A 22471-nucleotide genomic window follows, 5' to 3' on the forward strand; every position below is an offset into this window, starting at 1 on the left:
GTCACACCCCACCAAGGAGCACACCCAACACAAACGTGCGATACCCACCTCAGCACGTTGGTGCAGTCGTACTCTCCGCCGATGCCCACCTCGACCACGGCCACATCCACTCGCTCTGCCAGGAACACGCTGAACGCCATCACGGTGAGGAACTTGAAGTAGGCGGGCATGTCGTCACTGCTCTCCTGTGGTGACCCCCAACATCATTACTAGTCAGCCTCGAGCCTTCGCTTGTTCCTGTTCAACATCCTCTTTTATCAGGAAATATCCCATTTCCATAGCCATTTGAACTGCACAGGCAGCTTTGATGAGAAACTAGCAAACATCCTTTTTGTAGAAGTGTGAGAAGATGTAATGTTGCAGACCATATTCACCCTTGTTATATCTGTTCACAGTTAAAGTAAAATACAAAATTGTTAATTTGTTTTGGTAATCAATAAAAGCATAAATTTATATTGTATTTTTTTTACTGCTTGGACTCAAGAGTTTTCAGGATTCAGTTATTTGAATTATGTAGTTAGGTACTCCTACTGTATAATTTAGGCTTTGTTAGATTTCAATTTTCCAAAAAAATCCTTAAACTAATAAGTGTTTAAGTTTGTGGACTAGGTTACCATCTTTATAACTGTAATTTTGAGGATCTTATTTTCTAAATTTCCTTTCATTTTGTAACAATGCAATACCTACACCCTATATACGTACGATTTTACAAAAACATGTTTTTCAATTATATTTTAATATTTAGTTGTTTTCTGATATTTCATGCAAATACTGATTGGAATTTACTCACAACCATGGGGAAACATAAGTATGTAAATACCATATTTACCCGTGTAAGCGTAACACATTTTATGAAGATTTTTAGTTTAAAAAAATTTGGGCTACCCTTATGAGAGTTTTTCACTTTTTGTAAAAAAAAAAAATAATTTAATATTGCAGTGTATTGTTGAGTTTGTGCATTAATAACTCTCCTTTCAATTAAAATTTTTAATTAAATTATCTGAGCAGTGCGTGAAAAGCACCAAGAATGGTGCCACTGAGCTATGTATACCCACTGGCGCCAGTAAAGCCTTTATCACATTAGGATAGTTTACCAGCCACTGCTTGCTATAGCTGTAAGCAGCAACAGCAAGAAGCGGTTGCAAACGATTCGATTGTGATGAGCATGGTGTAGAAAATGTCTTCTATAGGACCACTATGAGTGTTTCCAATATGTCCCGAAAGATTTTTTTTCTTCAGATGTATCAGAGAAATATTTAATCCCACTGAATTTAATTTATCCATCATATTCTTGAAAACCAAGATCTCATCATCCTTTTTAATGTATTCACTGGACGAAGTGTCCCATAAGCACTCACACCTCCTATATAAATTTAAAAATTTATACCTTGATCTACATACTACTTTATCTCAGTCATCACAAAATAAAAAATAAATAAAAAAATGTACGTTTCGGTATGCAACAACAAAACCAAAAAAAATATACTGCCAGCATCGCTGCACCAGCCACTTGGTGTGTATTTGGGATGCGTATTTGTTATTAAATCATGTTATAAAAACGAAATAATATTATTCCCCTACCATGCTGCTATCTACGGTGACGGACGCGAACCGAATGAAACACGATATCTTTCCACTATCGCGGGAACCAGGCACGGCGATTGTAGTAATAATAGGTTATGTTACAATTGACTAAAGAATTATGGTGATTCATATAATTTATGATAGATATTTGATTACAGTTTATTTATATGAAAATATGTTCATAATTATATTTAAACTTTATAGCTAAACACCAGTTTTTAAAATAAATTACAAGTCATCTAGACGTGAACTGTTTCGTCGACTGTTTATAAAGTGAAGTGAAAAGTTAATGTGGTGTTCATTGCTTATTACAACAACAATTTCGGCAATAAAGGTTAATTATTCTTGCATTTGAAAAATCTGATTACTAGTATAATTTCAAGTATTTATTCTTTTATTATTAAAAAAAAGTAGCATCTGTCGGCGAGTGCAGTAATAATTGGTTATGTTAGATATTTGATTATAGTTTATTTATATGAAAACTTGTTCATAATTATATTTAAATTTTATAGCTAAACGCCAGTTTTTAAAATGAATTAAAAGTCATCTACACGTGAACTGTTTCGTTGACTGTTTATAAAGTGAAGTGAAAAAATGTGGTTTTCATTGCTTACTACAACAAGGATTTCGGCAATAAAGGTTAATTATTCTTGGATTTTAAAAATCTGATTACTAGTATAATTTCAAGTATTATTTCTTTTATTATTAAAATAAAAATGATTCAATTTTATTCATAAAAGTATGCAATCATTTCATCAATGTTTTGTTATGATGTCATGTTAAACTATCGTCTGTAAACCGACTTTACAGACAACCAATTTTTTATAGATGAGATAATAATTGAGAAAAGGAAGGATGCAGATTTAATCTCAAATGAAATATCTCTTTTCCACACGAATAAATAAAATGTAGATTCTTTCAATAAAAAAATTACTAATTTTTTTTCTGGTACATTTAAAACAAACTTGCGCAAAGTACAATTAAATTTGATTTTAAATCATTCTGAAACTTGAAGCTTGCCAATAATTAGGTAGTTAATGCAGCTTAACTAATTGTCCATATGGAGTCTGAGGAGGTATTTGGCATGTGAAAGTGACAGCATGGTATACAAACTGAATCTAGCTCAATGCTAATTTGTTGAGCCACAATCACACACAGCTACACTCCAATCAAGAAATATTCATGCCTCTTAGTTAGACTCAACATTTTTACACACTTGTGGGCTCGTAACTATTATACAGTGTGTGATTTAGTTAATCAAATAATAATTTGTGACAAATAATTACCCATGTCAAACTAAAGCGTAAAAAGCATTTACAAGCAAAAAATTTAGTTACACAGCTAAAACAAACCCATATGAAACTGTTTAACAATACTGTTTTAAACACGCAATCAAAATAATACTATATACATGAAAGAACATATTATCTTGCGAATATGGTCCCTAACACAGTGCCCAACAATAAGTTAAAATCCCGTTGTGTTGCCCTCTGCCCAAATACTCCCTTACTAGATTCCAGCAAGTCGGGTGCTGTCAGGCGCAGGTGGGTCCCTACTGCCGCGATTTACTTATCCCTGTAGCAATGTGTGGTTTAACCTGAGCTGCACGTCACCACATGGAGCTCGCTCACTGCTGTTCCAGCAATCACCAAACTGTACCAACGGCCCTGGAGTGGGGCTAACCCCATATGCAATTATGTGAGTGAGCAAGATGGCAAGAGCACAAGTGTGCAAGTGAGCAAGATAGCAAGAGTGCAAGGGTGTAAGAGTGCAAGTATGCAAGTGTACTACGACATTTCTACCTTTCCCTGCCGTATCCTCGACCGGTTCCCCCACCACGTACCTAATTATTCCCCTTCTCTCCTGGCTCCACCACCACGTACTTAATTATTCCCCTCGTCTCAAGGTTCCCCCCCCACATTACTAGCTGTTTCCCCTCACGCGATCAGAATTTCAGTACTTGTCAGTGATGTGTTAACATCTAACCTCAGTATCAAGCAAATTCATGTGTTCTCATGATGCACAAAAACTTATAAAAATAAATCAAGAAATTTAACTATATTTCATGAAATGAATCACAGTAGTTTCCACCCGTTGCTAGAATGCCCTGCCGGTGCAGCTACGTTGACTATATAATCATTTGATTTGCAGAGCTAAATGTTAAACTATATAATGAAACAGCTCCAATAAAAGCAAAAATGACTTGAAAAAATACTAAACACTGGCTTTGGAGATGATTTCAGACACAAAATTTTATTAAAATACTGCCCAACTTGTTAAAATTCATTAAACAGTTAATACTATAAAGCTTACCTTTGTCTCTATGAACACTGGTTCCCGCCATCTGCCACAGATGGCAGTACCGTGGTTACACGTTTCTGTTCCATTCACGAAAATACTCCTACCAAATGCAGTATACCAATAGCTAAGATGTTACACATCAGAAATCTAGGGATTTTGGAGAATATATAATTCATGGTCTATATTAAGGAACCAACCCAGCATTTACATGTAGTAATTTCAAAACAAGACAAAAAAAAAAGGATGTCTGATTTGAAATTTGAATACTCTACTATATTGTTATCTAACAGACTTAACAGTTAAATAATTAGAGTAAAAAAATTTAACCACTATTCCACTGAGCACTGACCACAAGCCACTGCCCTTGTGCGCTTGTAGAGGCGTGTAAGTGATAAGTAAAGGAAGGGGTAGTAAGTGGTCAGAACAGTACCGCGAGACAGGGCTAGCCCCGAATAACATGAGTACCAAATGTGTTACATACAAATGCCTCAATGCTGAACCTGTGACATTTCCCCTTAAACAGGAATTATCATCACCTGCATTTTTCATTTTTAGGTTATACATCTTTAGGCGCGTTGAGGGTGAATTTTTAGTATGCACCAGAAATACAATGAAATAAGTGCGCTTTACACAACAAAAATTTAACAGGTTGAAAGTCCAATGTGATGCAAGCAGAAATTGCAATTGCCACGAGCCGAAGTCATCAAGATGATTGATCCACATGTAGCAACACGCACCCATACATAGATTAATTATTGTGAACATCAGGGATGTACTAACTGCATTGGTGTGCCAAAGAAGCTTTATAGTAGTACAACTATCCTGGAATACATTTTGTAAACTTGAATACTTGTAACTAGACCAAATAGCAACTTTAAAAATACCTATATAATTGATTAGCCAGAACAATTGTGTTGGGACAAACAAGGTGTCAAACATATTTAACATTTTGTTGGTTCTCTATGGCATTATGAACACGGCATTATCTTTTAAGTATTTTTCAAACTAAAAGTACTGACCTATCGATACATTAAAACTAAATTAACTTGAAACATTTACAACACATATTATAACACTAAGTACCAGTTTGAATATTTGATTTTGCTCATACAACAAAAATAAGTCCGTAATAATTCCTACAAACAAACCCTAACCTTAATGAGCTGATTCAATATTTCAGATTTAACGGTAAAAATTTCACCACAAAATTATTTTATTTTTCATGGTGTCAAATATATTATGAAGGCTAACAATTTGTTGTGTCTCTACAGTATGATGAATGCTGCGCTATCTCTATATTTCAATATTAGCTAAGGGTTATAATGCCATGATTCTAATGTATTTTTCAGTTGTCATTATTTCTTTTTATAACTATATTTTCTATCATAAACTATTAAAAACAATTGTACCATTAGAAAGTTTTATTTTTTTAATACCTATGCATGGTGTAAATTCTATGTTCACAAAAGCAATTTCTCGAAAGTCCGACATCTTTTTGAGATTTCTGAGACTTTCACAGATGGCAGCATCATGGTGACACATTTCCGTTCCATTCACAAAATTACTCCTGCCAAATGCCATACACAGAGAGCTAAGATGTTTACACATTCTTCTTTTCTTTTTATTAGTAGGAGGGATCGTAAAGAAGTGTTGGGGGGGGGGGGGGGGGAGCGGGTGCAAAAATGCCACCTCACTCCCTCCCAGCATAATAAAGTAGCACAAAGCAGGGCCAATGGTTAACTCTAGTGACATATTTCTTACACACAAATAATCAGCGGCAGGGTACAAAGACTTTTCACCTGTACATATTGAATTTTACTGAAGACAGATTATGATTCTAGGACGGTGAAAATGTTGGTTTTAATGTCCAAAATTATAAGTGCTACCCATTCGCAGGGAAAAAACCTCTGCAAATACAGTAAAATAAGGCAATAAATAAATAAATGATATGATTTTTATTAGGTAATGTTTTAAATTACTTCTGATGATTTACTTATTTTAGGTGGGAATGCCATTGAAAGTCATTTGTAAGACTACCCAGTTTCAGCTGGTAGGTTAGGTTTTGATGTGTTTTCACATTATCTTTATATTTTATTTGCTGTAATAGTTCAATTATCAATGCTTGGGTACTGAGATTGTTCTAGAGCATTTGGATTAGGTAAAAATAATAAAAGCACGAGAAAGGTGAATTATTGACATTTGCATGGAAATTATCAGTCTGTGCGAGAGACAGAAAAGGTAAAAAACTGCAGGGTGTAAAAGTTGTAGGACTCTGGGAGATTTTCTGTAGTGCAACGAGGTTTGTTATTGGTGGTATTTTCAAAGCTTTTATAAGATTAGTTGTTAGGTTAAGTCACATGGGCAAATTCTTTCTTGGTGAAAGAAGAGGTCGAACACATTAGTCGCCTTGTTTAGGTCTGGACCAGGGTGGTATTTCAACCTTTTTCAGCAAACTATAAAAAATACAATTTTTTTTAACACTGTTTTTTGGCCTCGAATGACCAAGTATTTTACTGGCACCAATTTACCCCCCAGGGTATGTCTCTGGTTGTATCCAGTTAAGTGACTGTGGGATATTTTCAGTGGAAAATTTTTTCCTTCAAATATTATTTCTTCTGCTTTTGATGTGAGTCTAATTTTATTTTGGTTGGAGCAAGAAAAAAAAATATTTGTGGTGAATCTGTGAAGAATTTTTTGGTAGTGTATTGGAGTGTATTTCAGCAAATGTATTTTTTTGTGAAAAATAAATTTAAAAAATTTTTAGTACTTTTATTTACAGGGAAATTCATCCTAAATTAAAGTGAAGGAACTATCCTTAAAATGCAGAAATTTTTCAACTGCTTGCAGTGTTCATTTGGAAGGGACTTTAGTACTGTATTTATGTTAGGTAGCTTCTAGCAGTGCTGACCTCACTCCTTACAATGTGTCACCAATCCAGCCCCTCGCTAGACTGAATAACAAGCATTTCTGGCTGGTTTAAGTAACATATTACAAGACTAGCAGTTCACAATACTTCATGAGTCACCGGCAGAGCGCACTGCTAGTCTGGATGGTAAGCTACGAGTATTCATAGTAGTTTTATTTCTAACATGTCACAAGCGGGCACAAGACACCGGTAATATAGGATCCTCCTAGTCTGGGCGGCAAGATACTTGCACACCTGGTAGTTAAATTACTAACATGTCACAAATGAGCACGAGGCACCATTAAAGCACCTTACTTAGGGTTTGTTAATATGTTTGCCTATATGCGAATACAGTGAATACAGTACACGAAGAGTCTGGAATGAGTCTCACCTTAGCCTCGTCCAGAGCCTTGTACACCTTCCAGAAGTGGCGTGCAAAGAGATGCCGAGCAAGAGGTTTGCCATTGATCCGGATTCGCTCTCGCACGGCCACCAGGTGTGGGGAGGAAAAGAAGCCGGTCTTGAAGCCGTGCTCACGCAGAATGGATTCGCAGAAGGCACACGTCGAGCCCTTGCCTTTGGTACCTGCCACGTGGATCACGCTCAGCTTGTCCAACTGCAGCAACTCTATCCCGCACCTGCAATGCACGATGCACTGTAAAACTGCATGTCGGCACCTGGCAACTGGCATGCATGTGTGTCTAGTCTCCTTTACCCACCAGCAACCAGCACAGATGCTCAAGCCATGGAACCTCAAGATTTTAGTGGTCTCTGACCCACTTGGGTATTAACTCAATGGATGTGATTTTTAAGTGTGTTTCTGTGTTGTGATCGCCCACAATCCTTGCAACAGAAGCAAGATGCCTTAGTGATTACTGCCATAGGGTCTAGCACATGCTGTACAAAAAAAAGTGAAAAAAGACACATCACGATTATCATATGAATTAGTGTAGCAGGACAATGTACAATATGTGAGATCTATTCAATATCAGATAAGTAGGTAATATATTCAATATCAGATAAGTAGGTAATACATTTATCTATCTTGTGACATGCCTACCAACACTAAGAAAATCTTAACAGATAGCACAGCACATTAATACTTCTATAAAATAATGTAACATAATTAAACCTGTTAATAATACCACTGAGCAAGATCATGGGCTTTTATACTTTGCCAACTTGGACTGCACACTGTCACCTCTTCAACATCTTGCTATGCCTTGTTCTCATCTCTTTGTGTAGCTCCCTCCTCTGGCTAGGGTCTTGCGTGTGAGTGAAACCACCGTCATAAGAGCCTGTGCAAGACTCCTCTGCCTTATTTGCTGGTACTAGTGACAGTAGTATATTGACCCACAGGAGTTGTCTTGGTGACAAAAATGTAAATAGCAGTTTAGTTTTGCTTGTCCTGGAGGTAGGCAATGATGCACATGGTTCTTCTTAGTTTGGTTACTCTTATACCCTTTTTCAAATTTCCATTCACGCTCTGACCTGTTATATTCTTTCTATTCTCAGTATAGCTTAAGATTTACATTTCATATTGTGAGTTAAGTTTCTCTTTATGCCACCAATGCTTGTGGGAGAGCTTGCAGCTTGTTTTTCAAATGTTTTTACTCAGTTAAGGTTTAACTTATTTGTAATGCTTTGCAACCTGCTTTCAAATAGTAAATATTTAATGATACTGATATCTGGCAATGCTCAAGCTGATTTTTACAAGTATTATTATGCTTACTTGGCCCCTCTACGGCATCCCCACAATGCCCTTTAATAAAATAATTGAAATAAATGCTTGGTTTGATTTCAAATTTTGCTATCTGTCCCACTAACTTATGTTGGATAGCCTCACTATCAGTCTCATACAGACTAACTAAATTCAAACTTTAAATATAGGTAAATTTATTGTTCAATCTATTACAGAACAGAAATTATTTTGAAATTAAGTCTCTCGGCTGACCAATGGAGCTGCCATCTGTTGTTCCCTGTCGAGAGTTTTGCTGATGTAGGCAATGGTGGATATACAATGTCAGTGTTATCGACATGCTCTGTTCCATGCACTGTCTCTATGTCTTTAATTACAATGAGCATGTTTACTAATTTTTGTGTGTGATGCACTCATTACAGAAAAACTTGCGTTTACCACTTGCATAGCTCATTAAGTAAAGTGGAAGATATGTCAACATTTTGCACTATTTGCTTGACATTGATATGATTTGATTTGTCAATAACATCTCAATTAACAGTTGTACAATATTTTAACACTAATTAATGACATTGCTACAGATTAGTTAAATTTCAAATAAAAATAGCAACAAAATTAATGCAACTGGAAAATAATGTCAGTTTAGAATAAAAAAATATAACATCTTGAATAAAAAATCTTGTGAGCATGTAATTTTTTCTCACCCAGTGTAACCAATACTTGTTGAGCTAGTAACAGCAAATTCAAACACACATGACTTTTTCCATTCAAGAGTAGCTAATAAACCACTAAAATTGACTGAAGCTTATCACACTTGTGAGTATGTTATCACACCCCAATTTTGTGAGTTGATGTATGCGTGTGTGTGTTTTATAACAGCGTAAAGTATGAAGTGATAAGAATTTTGTAATAGTATGTTGCGATCTAAGCTGGCAAAGGTATTATGGAATTAATTTGTCAATTTAATTGCTGTGTTGATTACACAACACTACAAACAGGGCCTGATAAAACTTCATCAAGACTTTATGGCTCATATTGCTCCAAATTATGTCCCAAATGAAGGTAATATTTTGATCCCTCAATATCCTGAGGAATTAAATAGACATCCAACGGACATATTTGACTCCCTAATTTCCTTGACAGAACTAACAAAATGTCTGCAAGATTGTGGAAACACTGCACCAGATCCAGACTTGGTCTCATAAAAAAAATCTTCGGGACATTGGTCCCTGATTTATAACAGTGGTACCATTCCTAGTTGTTGGAAAGAATTCCAAATTATACCCATTTGCAAACCCAAAAATCGGCTAATGATCCTACCTACACCTTACCATCATATTGCTTGAAGATCATGCTTGGCCAAACTATTTTAAAAAAATTATTAAAGCTCACCTCAAATGGTGGTTGGAAAGTAACCAGAACAAATTGATTTTCAACCGGGATTAGGCACTTTTGATGCAACTGCCAAACTTTATTCTCACATACAAGAAGCATAGAAATGTAAAGGGATCTTTGTTTATAGACTTAGTGTCTGCATTTGATAATGAATATCTTCCACTTTTATACAATAAAATGCATGCCCTTGGTATCCCTAGCAGAATCATAGCTAAAATTCATTCATTATTTTCAGCTAGATTACACAAACCTAGGATAGTGGGAGGTAACAGGCTTACTAGACTCATCTTTAAAGGCTAAATGCAAGGTAGCCCACTGACCTCAAGACAAATGTGAATTAAGATAAACTTTTTCAGATATGGCATAAGTATTTTTAACTCACACGTATCTTACACAAGCAATTTGAAAACATTGTAATTTGAATTGTGCACCACACTTAGAACATTACACCACCTAAGTAAAACATTAGTTTACGTATCATCACATGTTCCAATGCTGAAGATATTAAGTGGGCTTAAGATGTTAATTAAAAAAGTTAAATCTAAATTTCTTTTTGTTTTTGACCATATGAGCCACCCAAAATTGTTTTGTGATGCATAGATGCAAAATTCCCATTACAACTTGACTATAGGAAAAAAAAACTATTGCTGTTTTTTAATAAAATTTTTCTGGTCCATGGAACAATAATTAGAGCTGTAAAGTTAACATTATTTTCTACATTACACTTTTTTATGCTGTGTAACCGAAATGCATTCTTTGGAGCAGCAATTATATTTTATACATCAGTAGGATGATTGGCACTTGTTTCAGTTTAACAGTCTTGAGTATTGTTCCGACAGCGTAGAGTGTAGCTTGCTGTTGCCTGGGTGAACCGAGCTACACATGTAAGGTATGAGCACCAGATCTAGAGGAAGCAATGAACTTCATCTTGGACGCCACAGACTTGATCAGAACACACCTGGATAAGAACTTGGCAGTGTCATGTATGTTCCTTGCCTGCGCCTCGTGTGTGCGCCGACCCTGCTTGGCCAGTTGCTGCAGCACGGCTGTGTTTGTTTGCAGCGAGTTGAGCGCTCGCACTGCCTCCTGCACAAGAGACCCAAATACAGCCTTACACGGCTGTGCGGCCAACACTAACTACAATAATACAAATTCATAACAGCACATATGAGTCTCTTCATACATCGTTTACTTGAAAAATAGTTGGTAATCATGCAATTCTGATAATACACTATCACCAGCAAATAAACAGGTACACATTCTGGCCTATTTGGAAAGGAAAGGTGATTGCTGCACCTGACAGCCTTAGGGTTAGGAGCCACGTACCCAACCCACAGGTTTTGGGTTGGATTTTTTCAATAAAACTCTGTTGAAAAAAAAATATTACCCACTTGGGTTTTTTCAATATTAATATGAACTAAATCACAAAAATTAACATGTTTTTGTTTTAACATAACACATACCTACTAAGTATGTATATACATTACAGATGTACAAAAAGTACACAAACAGGGTGATTTCTGCTTATTGTATGTAACACCTTAGAAAATCATATGAATAATAGATCAATTATATTTCATGTCTAAAAACTAGAAGTGTAGACAAATTAAAAGAAGGTTTTCATTTTGGAAAATAAAACCCAAGTTCTCTAAAAAAAATACTGGGTTTTATTGAAAACACCCACATGGGCCAGGTTTTAAAAAAAAAGTCCCAGTTTTACCAACCTTATGATGTGCAGTTTCTGGGTGTAAACAGTGCACTGGCAGTGGTTCATTAGCAGATAAAACTGTTGAAAGCCTTCACGGTGGGGTCACCCACACCATGTTGATTTTTTTTTATTATCTGATCATTGCTATTAGTTAAAGGCTATTTCTGTAAATATAACAATACACCTCTTTTGCATGTGGAGTCCAGTACAAATTTTATTCAAAAGATATTTACTAGATGATATGTAATGGGTTAAAAAAAGTTATGCAAGTGTTTGTAATTGTTATCAATTGTGCAACTTTTTTAAGCAATTATATGACTTTAGTAAATATCTCTTCAAAATATTTGTAATAGAACAACAATAACAAGAGAGAGTTACGTTTCAAACTGACTCAGCAAGACAGTTCGAAAATAAAAGTTAGGTCATTGATTTCTAGGTTCAGTTGAAGACTGAAAATAAAAGAATGTCTTAAAACTTATTTTTTATTTATATTCTTTACAAAACTAAAAATGATTCCCAAAATTGAAATACACACAGTTCAAGCTTCTTCACACATTAACACAGATGGTTGGCTCATCGCTTGGTGTTACAAATATACCATTCGTTGCTAGCAAAACATTTAAGTCCTGCAGTCACAATATAACTCACTGCCACAAGAACAAAACATTTCTCGGGACGAAAGCTTAGGCACGCTAAGGCTGCAACAAGAGGCCTTGATGCCGACACCAGTGGTCAAGAAATTTCAAAATCTTCAACAAATAAAAGGTTACTTGGTGGCTGAGCTTGTATCACTTTAAGCATTCTGAAAAATATTTTGAGAGCCACCGACCGCACACAACCGGTCCTGGCTACTGCTAAACGATGACTGACGAAATGACGCAACTGCCTATAGCCACGCAGGGAAGAGGCAGCCATGTAACCTCCCCGACCAATCACAACACACCTCTCAGAAAGATAGAAATTACAACATATTACACTACCAAAAAACTTTCAGAAGTCCTTTCATAGAATTACATTTTTTCCTCTTTAATGTAGCTCTCCAGAAAAGTAATAAACACTGTGGGAAATGCATGTGCACAACTTTCCCACCATAAGACCACATACATGCCAGAAAATCTCAGCAGCTAAAACAATGTCTGGAAAATTTGCGTTGCGGTGTCGCACCCCTGACGTTTCCTTTCTTTTCCCAAAACAATACAAAATGTTCTAGAAACATAATGAAAGCTTCTAAATGAACACAAACATAAAATGAAGGTATAAAACAATACTGAAAGTAAATAAAATACTGAAATATACACTTAAACAAACACTGAGGGATAGAAGACAGTGGGTTAAGGGGAAGTGATGTCAGGAGTGCCCAGAAAATGTGTCTGGGGCCCCTGATGTTCACAATAACAATGGACGATATCAGAGAGGAACGGAGGCCAGGATGAGAGTACACGTGGATGATTGCGTAGTGAATAAGGAGGTGGGGTAAGGGGTGACATGAGCAGACTGGAACGATGCTGATGTTGAAAAGACCAAGGTAGGTTACATTCATATCGAAGAGGAAGGTCACGAGAAGTCTAGCTGGAAGGGGCAGGCAATAAAGGAGGCCGACGATTATAAGTACATGGGGATGACCCTGCAACATAACCTGGGATGAGCCCGGGCGGTAAGGGAATGAGAGCGCTGGGGCTGCTTCACAGGGAGGAGGGCAAGGTTGGGAAAAAAACCAGGTTGTTTTTAAAAACCAATCAACCTGGTTTTTTTTTGTTTAAACCAGGGTTTTTTAATACATAAGTTATTTTGGTTCTCATACCGCTTTCTGCCAATCGCTTTGAACAAGAAAAGTTAAACCATCAAAGAACTGAAGTCAAGCAATCTGACTGGGACTGAACCACAGAAAGAGTATTTTGGTAAATATATTACGTTGCGGCTTTTCCGCAAAGTAAAAATAAAATTACGAAAATACTATTTTAAAACACTAGAGCCATTCCTGTATTTACCCTAAAAACAATGTTAATAAATTCCTACTAGTTTCTGAGAAATCGCAGTTATAAACTCATATTTCAATACCTGCGCATTGCCGCTGCCGCCGCCATTTATTGTTTACCCACACATGTTTATATGTTTCTTTTGGAGAACTTTAGTCAACTGTATTGTTTTGTAATAAAAGTAGTTAATATGATGGTGTATTGCTGTTGTGGGGAAATAATGTTTATATTTTCTGTTTCGTGGTAGTTTTTTCAAATATCATTGAGTTTTTTTTTTAAATTTCATTTCATTTTTTTTTAATTATGTAGCAACAAACGATTCATAGATTACATTAGCAATGTAAAAAAAAAAATACTTTAAAATATTGTGGATTGTTGGTTGGGTTAGTATAGCGACATTAATAAAAATCGTTAAATTAATGTGAATGGTTGGTTAGGCCAGGATAACTACATCTTAAATTAGTAATTCCTAAGCAACCATAATAAATATTTATAGTATTTTTAATGTAGCTATACTAGCACAACCAACCGTCCACAATGTTTGAAAATATTTTTAATGTAATTTATTTGAAGTTCTTCAGAACAAACACACACCGACACGGGTAAACAATTAATGGCAGCAGCAGCGGCAATGCAGAGATATTGAAATGTGAGCTAAAAACTGGGATTTCTCAGAAACTAGTACAAATTTATTATTGTTTTCAGTATAAATACAGAATCGTCTCTAGTGTTGGAAAAGTAATTATATTTAAATTTATAATTTTATTTTTTGTTTATTTTCATAATTTTATTTTTAGTTTGCGGAAAAGCCATGACATAATAATTTTTCACACAGGAGGAGGATTCTGCATAGAATCTGGCAAAATTGGATATTTATTTTTAAATATTAAATGTATTTATTCCCTCTTTTTTTACACTTTTGACTACAATTTACTAATTAATTTAATTTTAGAGGAGTATTTAGCTGGGTATAACTTACAATTTATTCAGATAATTTAAATGATAAGATCTTGATTAGTATATAATTATTTGTTCCTGTATCACAAGAAACATTAATGAGCAAACTATTGTAGTGGAAATAGACCTTTCATTAAAATTTATTACGATATTCTATTCAAAATACATTTTTTTTAAAAATATCATTTGTTTTTGTTTTTATTTTCAAAAAAACTACTTGATTTAAACCATGGTTTAAACCATTGTGGTTTAAATCGGCCAACCCTGGAGGAGGGTAAGGGAGAATAATGAAGTATGCAGCTGTGATCTGGGACCCCCACCTAGCGACTGCGGTAAGGGAGATGGAGACGGTGCAGTGTAGAGCAGCAAGATGGGTGATGGGTATGTGGTGAAGGGAAGGGCAAGAGGGGGAAAAGCATGGTCCGACAGAAATGATTAAGGAGCTTGGTGGGAAGCATTACAAGGGAAAAATTGGTCAGACTGTATAAGGTATATAGGGAGAGGCGGCAGAGGGCAGCTGGTGGTTATAGAGGATGGAGAGATCACGGGTGAAAGATCCAGAGGGAATGGAGAAGAATGGAAAGAGGTAGGAATGCTTTCCTTGTGAGGACAGGGAGGGATTGGAATGGGCTGGAGGAAGGAATGCTCTGGGTGAGAGATGCAAGGGATCTGAGGAGATAACTAAAAGGGGAAGGGGGAGAAATGAGTGAAAGGGGAGGACTCCTTCCATTGTGAGCATAACATATCAATCAACAAACAAGGTGAAAATCAATAAAATTATAGTTAAAAGGGATTTTTAAGTTAAAATAATTAATATCAGGATGGAACTATTACACAATATTAACAGTTAAATACAAATACAAAATTGTTTTTCATGACCTTGAACTTGTATAATCAGCTGATTCATCTGAACAACTAAAAACATAATATTTATTTCTCTCAAAACATAAAAGTTGGGGTGAGTAGGGTACTGGAATACTACAGAGGTTTAGTGTTATATTTACAAAAAAATACCTTAGTTAATAGTAATGACAAAATGAAAAAAAAATCTAAATGGCATGGGATACCTCACCTAAAAGTTTGTATTTCAAAATAAACAAGGTCAAATGCACAGATCCGAGAAGTGATAAAAACAAGTGAGCTGTTATAGCTACTGTGGAAGGTAGTTAAATTATAACCTTTCTGATACCATAATTAAACATTGGTTTACTCTAACTTTTTTTAAAGAAAAAAAAAATTGATACTAAAAACATAAATTTTATTTCCGTTACAAAATATTTATCAGAAATATGCATGCTAAATTAAAGAAAAAATGTTAACAAATATTCAACAGAAAAAATTTCCAGCATTTTTGCTTTCAACCCAAATTTAATCTTTGTTTAACTACAAGCATTTTTAAAATTGTTAAAATATTATTAAATAGAAAGACTTCATTTGCAGCAACTTTCCAACAACCAACAAATAAACTGGGAAATTGGTTTTCTATATGCCATATTACACTACATAAAGCTAGAAAATTATATTTGGATTAACTGCAAAGGTTTTTGTGAAAATTATTACAACATTAATAAAATACAAGCAGTAAGACTATTTAAGAAATTCCCCCACTTTTCATGTTTTCCAGACTTGAAATGATAACTTTCTCTGACCATTCATTGTTTGTACTTTCTCTGGGACCAATCTTCACACTAGGCCACTCAAAACACACCACTAGAAACTCACCACTCCGTGGTTACATGAAACCACACGGAGCTATTCACACTGAGTGGCGCGTGCGCTTTGGTGGCACATTTACCCCAGCAATGGTTCGGTTGCAATTTCCCGCCCGTTTCGACTGAGGGCGCCACCGGTCAGTGAACTTTGGCACATGGCTGAGCGTACTAAGACGCGTTTCATTGAAACCACTTCCTGCCATATAGCTGTTTCTGCGAGTGATGGCGGAGTCAAATTTCAACGTCGAAAGGTTTATTTTAAAAGTGCAGGACAAAACTGCAATCTGGGACATGACTGCAAAGGAATATTCAGACAGATAATTAAATAAAAAGTGTTGGTTAAGAAATTGTTATGTTATTCCTTAATGTATAATTGATTTGACACTGTAAATATCTGCTCTTGTGATACAACAATCTGCTTGATAAAAACTGGGGTTGAATTTTTTGTTACCTTCATGACAAAAACTAATCTTTCTTCAAGGTCATGAACAACTAATACTTTAAGATTTTACCTAAATAACTTTGCATGAATTGAAGTCTATAGCTGGCAGTTGAGGTTGTGCAGGTTATGGGGTAGAGAAGAATAGTTAATTTTTCTTTGATTTTCCCCCAGTGACTCACAATATAAACCAACTCCATTACCAAAAGTAAATGTGCAAACATACAAACTTGATTCCAGCAAAAGGTCAACTGGATAATCAAATTATAATCAAATAACTCTGTAAGTACTGCAACTCAAGTTCCCCTCTTTGCTACTGAAATACTGGGCAAGACTAATTGCTTCTCCGGATCTTTGCTTACGGCATTGAAACAAAAGTCTTGAAACTCAGTAACGTAAAGTGTTTCTTCAAAACTGTAGCTTTTTCTTATACAGCTTTTCTTGTATACAACAAGCCTTTATGATGTCCTCTGTCAAAAAGCTAAACACATTCATAGGCTGGTGAAAAATTCTCCACTTGTTGCTAAGCATGCCGAAGGAACATTCTATAAACCTGCGTGCTCTGCAAAGTTGGTAGTTGTACACTTTTTCCCTCACTGTCAATCCTTTTCTGGGAAAAGGGCACATCACGTTACCTGACAGACCAAAGGCTTCATCAGCCACTATTACCTCTGGCAGCGGTGTACAATTAGTGTCACTTTCACTTATAGATTTGGCTTCTGGTAACTTTAACTGGTTTTATGTAGAGCTCCATTCTTGAAAACTGTTGAATCACTTTCCTTACTATATGCTCCAATATCAACAACAGTGAAGAGATCATTCGCATCACACATGGCTAACAAAACAACTGAGTGGTAGTTTTTATAATTAAAATACATAGCACCACTGTTACAAGGTTTAACAAATGAAACTTGCTTCCCATCTAAGACTCCTACACAGTTTGGGTGGGTTTTTTTTCTGCAAAAAAAATCCTCTGTGATACATTTCCATTGCTCAGTACCCGGTGGTGGCAGGCACTAATTTTTCATAGTTTGTCATATTGGTTGACACACTTGTATTGCTATATTGCTTACTGTTCATAATCCAAGCTGGAAACAGATGTACAAATCAGTGACAGTACATCCACTTTATAATAAAAATATAATAACCAGACTAATTTTTAAAAATCCCTTTCGATACAGCCTATGATTATAGGTAGATTTTGAAGTATCTATTTCTTTTGGATATATTTTGGAAACCTCTATAAAATTCTGGAACATTTTAAAAACTTAATTTACATCACATATTTATGTTCTGCAATATTACAAAAATTAGATTAAACATTTTTTCATTTTCCATGCAGCAAAAATATAAAGAATGTTTTTAACTCTATGCATCCAGCATTGAATAGCTTATAACAAATTACATAATTATTATGGCAACTAAGATAATTACAGTAAAACCCTGTCAAGACAATTTTCAAGGGACTGAATGCTAAAAACTTATTAGCAGAGAAAACTTATTAAACGGGAAAAACATAGGCCTAGTTCATTTTCAGTTTCTACATAAAAAACAAATTTTACTAAAATGAAATACTGCATTAACTCAAAAATTACACTTACGTATTATTATCAACAGCGTGCTGGAAATTCTATACACGTTCAGTAAACTTAATTATTTAAACTGAATTGAATTCAGTAACCACAATAAAAAAAATTATCAAAACAAAACTAGCAAAAAAAAAAAAGTAAATAACATTTACTGTTTTGAAAAATACTGGGACATTGTTAATTGTTTTAACACTTTTTCAAACTGACGCATCACAAAATTGTCCAATTCCCACAAGCTCCTGGAACAGTTTGTGTATATACCCAACTACATTTTTTTACACTTTGATGAAACACCAGTAGCCAAAAGTTGGTCCTGCTTCATCATGATTTAGCAGCCTGAGGGTTTTTTTTTTTTTTTTGCCATACTGACTCTTGGTATTAAAGGATTTGCATCAACTTACAATATTATTTTCAGTTTTTATTCAAAAGACAATGCCATCCATTTAATGGGTTCTCCACTACTTGTAGATGCTATTATGCACTGTTTTTCACAATACTAAATGTTTATTATGCTTGATAACCTTGAAATCACCCCTAAAAAGATCACAAACTTATATTCCTTATTAGTGGATTGACAACTGAGCACCATACAAAGTGCGCGTACTGCTTGCAAAAAATAAAAGAAAACACGTTGAGGGCTGCGCGCACGTTCCCGGTGATTTTAAGATGTTAAGTATGGGCGCCACCACGTGGAAGGGCACGTGGACCCGGCGGAGTCTCTCGCTCAGGGCGTGACGTAGCCCAAGTGGGGACGAGTTACCAGCCCTTTCTACCCTACCTATCCAGACCTGGCCCGCTCTAGGCGTCGGGCACGCCACACTCCTAGGCTAAGTCACTCACCACGTGGTTAAATAAAAATACTCAATTTATATTCATTCCCAGATTTAATTTCACTAACACGTTATCTCCACGTCCGTTACACGTTTCACGGTAGAAAAAGCCTGAGGCACGAATCGACTTAGGTGAAGGCAGGGTCCACACACGTGGCCATGCTACAAAATTTACTTATTACACGATTGCTGAAAACTCGACTGAGACAATTAATTAATTAAACAGCCCGCTGACCGAGAGCTGCCCCGAGGATGACGAACGAAAGCGATTTAAAAAGAATTAGCGATACAGAAATTACTTGGTCAGTGATGAACAAAGGTTGAGGTCCCCGGGGTGCTGGCGCGTCTGCTCTCGGTCAGTGATGAAGATGGACTGGGCTGAGCTCATCGCTCGCAGGTGGCAACATGGCGCCCTTCGCGCCAACACAATTACCGTTACTATATCCTACGATTCCGTGCCCCGGCGAAAGTTAAGCAAATTACAGATCAACATTAAAAAATATATAAAAATTACTGATAGTTTAAAGTTTGTTAATAGTTACTTATTTAATGATAATTTATATAAAAACATTCCTACCCTCGTCCAAGTCCGTGCCTGTTCGGGTCCGCCCGGGCAACGTCTGTGGTTATTTCAAGTAACATATTTAAATTAAAGAAACACAAATAGATTGCACAGCACTGGGGCAAAGGCGAATGAAAACAAACAAAAAGGTTTACAATTAATATTAAATGTAGCAATTTTAGGGGTTGCCGCACTGCTTCTAAGCGCCCTCTTGTGGTAGTTCGTGGCGCGCAATTCAAACACACGACTACGTACATGTCGGTACAAATGCCAGGGAAGGGAAGGGGAATGTTGAGGAAACGGAGACTGACTAGGCTCATGGGGCGTAGCCCCGGCTGACGTCAATTGCCCCCCCCTCGAATAGCCGGTCATGGCGACGTTTCCGCTAGGTCGCTTGTGGGCGTGGTCGCCCCCTTGTCAACAGCAGCTGGGCTTCCTCGCGATCCCTCGGGGTCGTAGCATGTATCGCGGTGCCGGGACCGGGACCTGTGACGCAAGGTCTCCCCTCTCTTCCCGCGGTGCTTCGTCTTCCTGCGGCTCGGATATTGTCACCCGGAACGTGGAGTCTGACAACGAGTAATGCAGAGGCCACAATGGCTCGTCCGGTGAGCCCGGCCTACTCTCTACTTCCTCCGGCCACCTTATAAGTGGTTGGGACGTCGACTGGCTCTCCGTCACTCCTGGCGTCTCCCTGGGAAATCCCCTGAAAGGTGAGACGCCGCTCCCAGAGTCTTCGAACAGCCGCCTCGGCCGGACATCTGTGCCTGCGAGGGGTGTCGCCTGTCCCGCCTCCAGGTCCGGGAAGCCCCTGAACCCGCCCCCGTCCGTTGGGGTGGACGTGACCAGCTGTGCGGCCGCCCTCCCGTCTGTCTCGTCCGCCGTCTCCGCCTCTTCCTGTTCCGTCTCCGCCTCGTCCGCCACCTCCGTCTCTTCCTGCCCCGTCTCCGCCTCGTCCGCCGCCTCCGTCTCTTCCTGCCCCGTCTCTGCTCCGTCACGTCTCGTTTCCGTCTCTTCCTGCCCCGTCTCCGTCTCTTCCGCTGCCTCCGTCTCTTCCTGCCGCGTCCCTGCTCCGTCACGTCTCGTTTCCGTCTCCTCCTGCCCCGTCTCCGTCTCTTCCGCCGCCTCCGTCTCTTCCTGTGCCAAGTGCACATCGTCCCGGTGATATTTCGCGGCCTGGCCTGAGGGTAACTTTATCACGACCGCCGTGGGCCCCGCCTTGACCACCGCCACAGGGCCAAACCACTTTGGCGCCAGGCCGGCGCAGAAGTTGCGTCGGCCGGAGGAGAGTGGGTGGAGCCTCGCGTAAACCAGCTGGCCTGGTTTCAGTTCAGGGGGCGGGCGGGTCGTCTCGGGTGTGCGTTGCGCTTGGTAAGCTACCTGGTTACGTCGCTCCCTATCGTGCGTCTCGGCCAACCGCCTCAGGCGTCCTTCGGGGCTCTCTACGTCCGGGTCCGTTTGTTGTTGCCGCACGTGGTACTCCCCGGGGAGGGTGAGGTTCCGACCCTGGACCATGGTGGCTGGTGTTTCGCCAGTTGCCGCGTTCACCCGTCGCCGGATGCAGTACAGAATGTCCGGGATGTGCGTGTCCCATTGGGCGTGGTCGTCCGCGAGCCTCAACCGCAGTTGAACCTTCACCTCTTGGTTGCGTCGTTCCGTGGGGTTCGCGCGGGGGTGGTACACGGGGGTGGTGTGTAGGATTACTCGCCATTTTCTCCCCAGCTGCGCCCACCGGCGCCCGACAAATTGGGTGGCATTGTCCGACAACAGGACCCGGGGGTACCCCCACCTAGGAAAAAACTCCGTTTCCAGACTGCGTGCAATGGTGCCCGCGCGGATGTTTGCAAGGGGGTAGGCCTCCACCCAACGCGTGTAGCAGTCTGTCACCACCAACAAAAATCTTTTCCCTCGGGGTGTGCGGGGATATGGTCCCATTAGGTCTAGGGCGACTGTATGGAATGGCTCTGTGGGCTGCCTGGGTACCTGCTGGGCTGTCCCGTCGGTGCGGCGCGCCTTGTGCCTCTGGCAATGTTTACATCTCCTCACGCAATCCCGTACAAACTTGTTTACCCCTGGCCAGTAGAACTGTTCCCGAAGATCGTGTTGCGTCTGGTCTGCGCCGGGGTGTCCGGCTAGCCTGTTCACGTGATACATGTCAAACACCTCCCGGCGGGTGGCGGCCGGCGCGAACGTCCGCCATTGGCCATCTGTCCCCTTAGGCCGCGCCTGCAGTGTCCCGTCCAATACACGGTAGCCTTCACACTCTCCGCTCCCGCAACGGCGCACAATCTCCTGTGTGTCTGTGTCCGTGAGTTGGGCCGCTCGCACGTAGGCGTCTAAGTCATCAAGCTCCGCGCCTGGCGGTAATGTCGGTGTGACGTCAAGGTTTAGGGCACACAATGCGGCTTGGGTTGTCGGGGTGCGCGGGGTCCTGGGTACGCGCCCGCTGGACGGTGGCAAAAGCTCCTCCCACTCAGCGTCGTCACAGGCTGTGACGGTGACGTCCGGATTTCGCGACAACTCGTCCGCTAGTTCGTTCTGTTTTCCCGGTACATGCTCGACTTCGAAATCTAAGGCCTGTAGAAGCATGGCCCAACGCGTCAGCTTCGAACGTCGCCCCTGCATCGTGGCCAGCCATTTGAGACATTGGCTGTCAGTTCTCAGCACGAACTTCTGCCCCTCCAGGTGCGGGCGGTAACGTCTGAGGGCCCAAACTACGCCTAAACACTCCCGCTCGTTCACACTATACCGCTGCTCGACGTCGCCGAACTTGGCGCTTGCATATTCAATCACCCGAGGCTCGCCGTTGTCGCCGAG

At 38.9% G+C, this 22471-nt stretch overlaps 1 protein-coding gene across 1 annotated transcript in view; it reads right to left on the reverse strand.

The window, feature by feature from the left end:
* LOC134527461 (folylpolyglutamate synthase, mitochondrial) overlaps positions 1 to 22471 on the reverse strand; it is an 89059-nt gene that overhangs the window by 29304 nt on the left and 37284 nt on the right. Inside the window, exons 2-4 of the mRNA XM_063360156.1 lie at positions 10843 to 10970; positions 7182 to 7428; positions 49 to 185 (exon numbers count right to left, since the gene is read on the reverse strand). Of these exons, the coding sequence (XP_063216226.1) occupies positions 49 to 185; positions 7182 to 7428; positions 10843 to 10970 (512 nt within the window). The remainder of the gene's footprint in view (positions 1 to 48; positions 186 to 7181; positions 7429 to 10842; positions 10971 to 22471) is intronic.

The sequence above is a fragment of the Bacillus rossius genome, chromosome 1, assembly GCF_032445375.1.
Source record: "Bacillus rossius redtenbacheri isolate Brsri chromosome 1, Brsri_v3, whole genome shotgun sequence".
Taxonomy (NCBI): Eukaryota; Metazoa; Arthropoda; class Insecta; order Phasmatodea; family Bacillidae; genus Bacillus; species Bacillus rossius.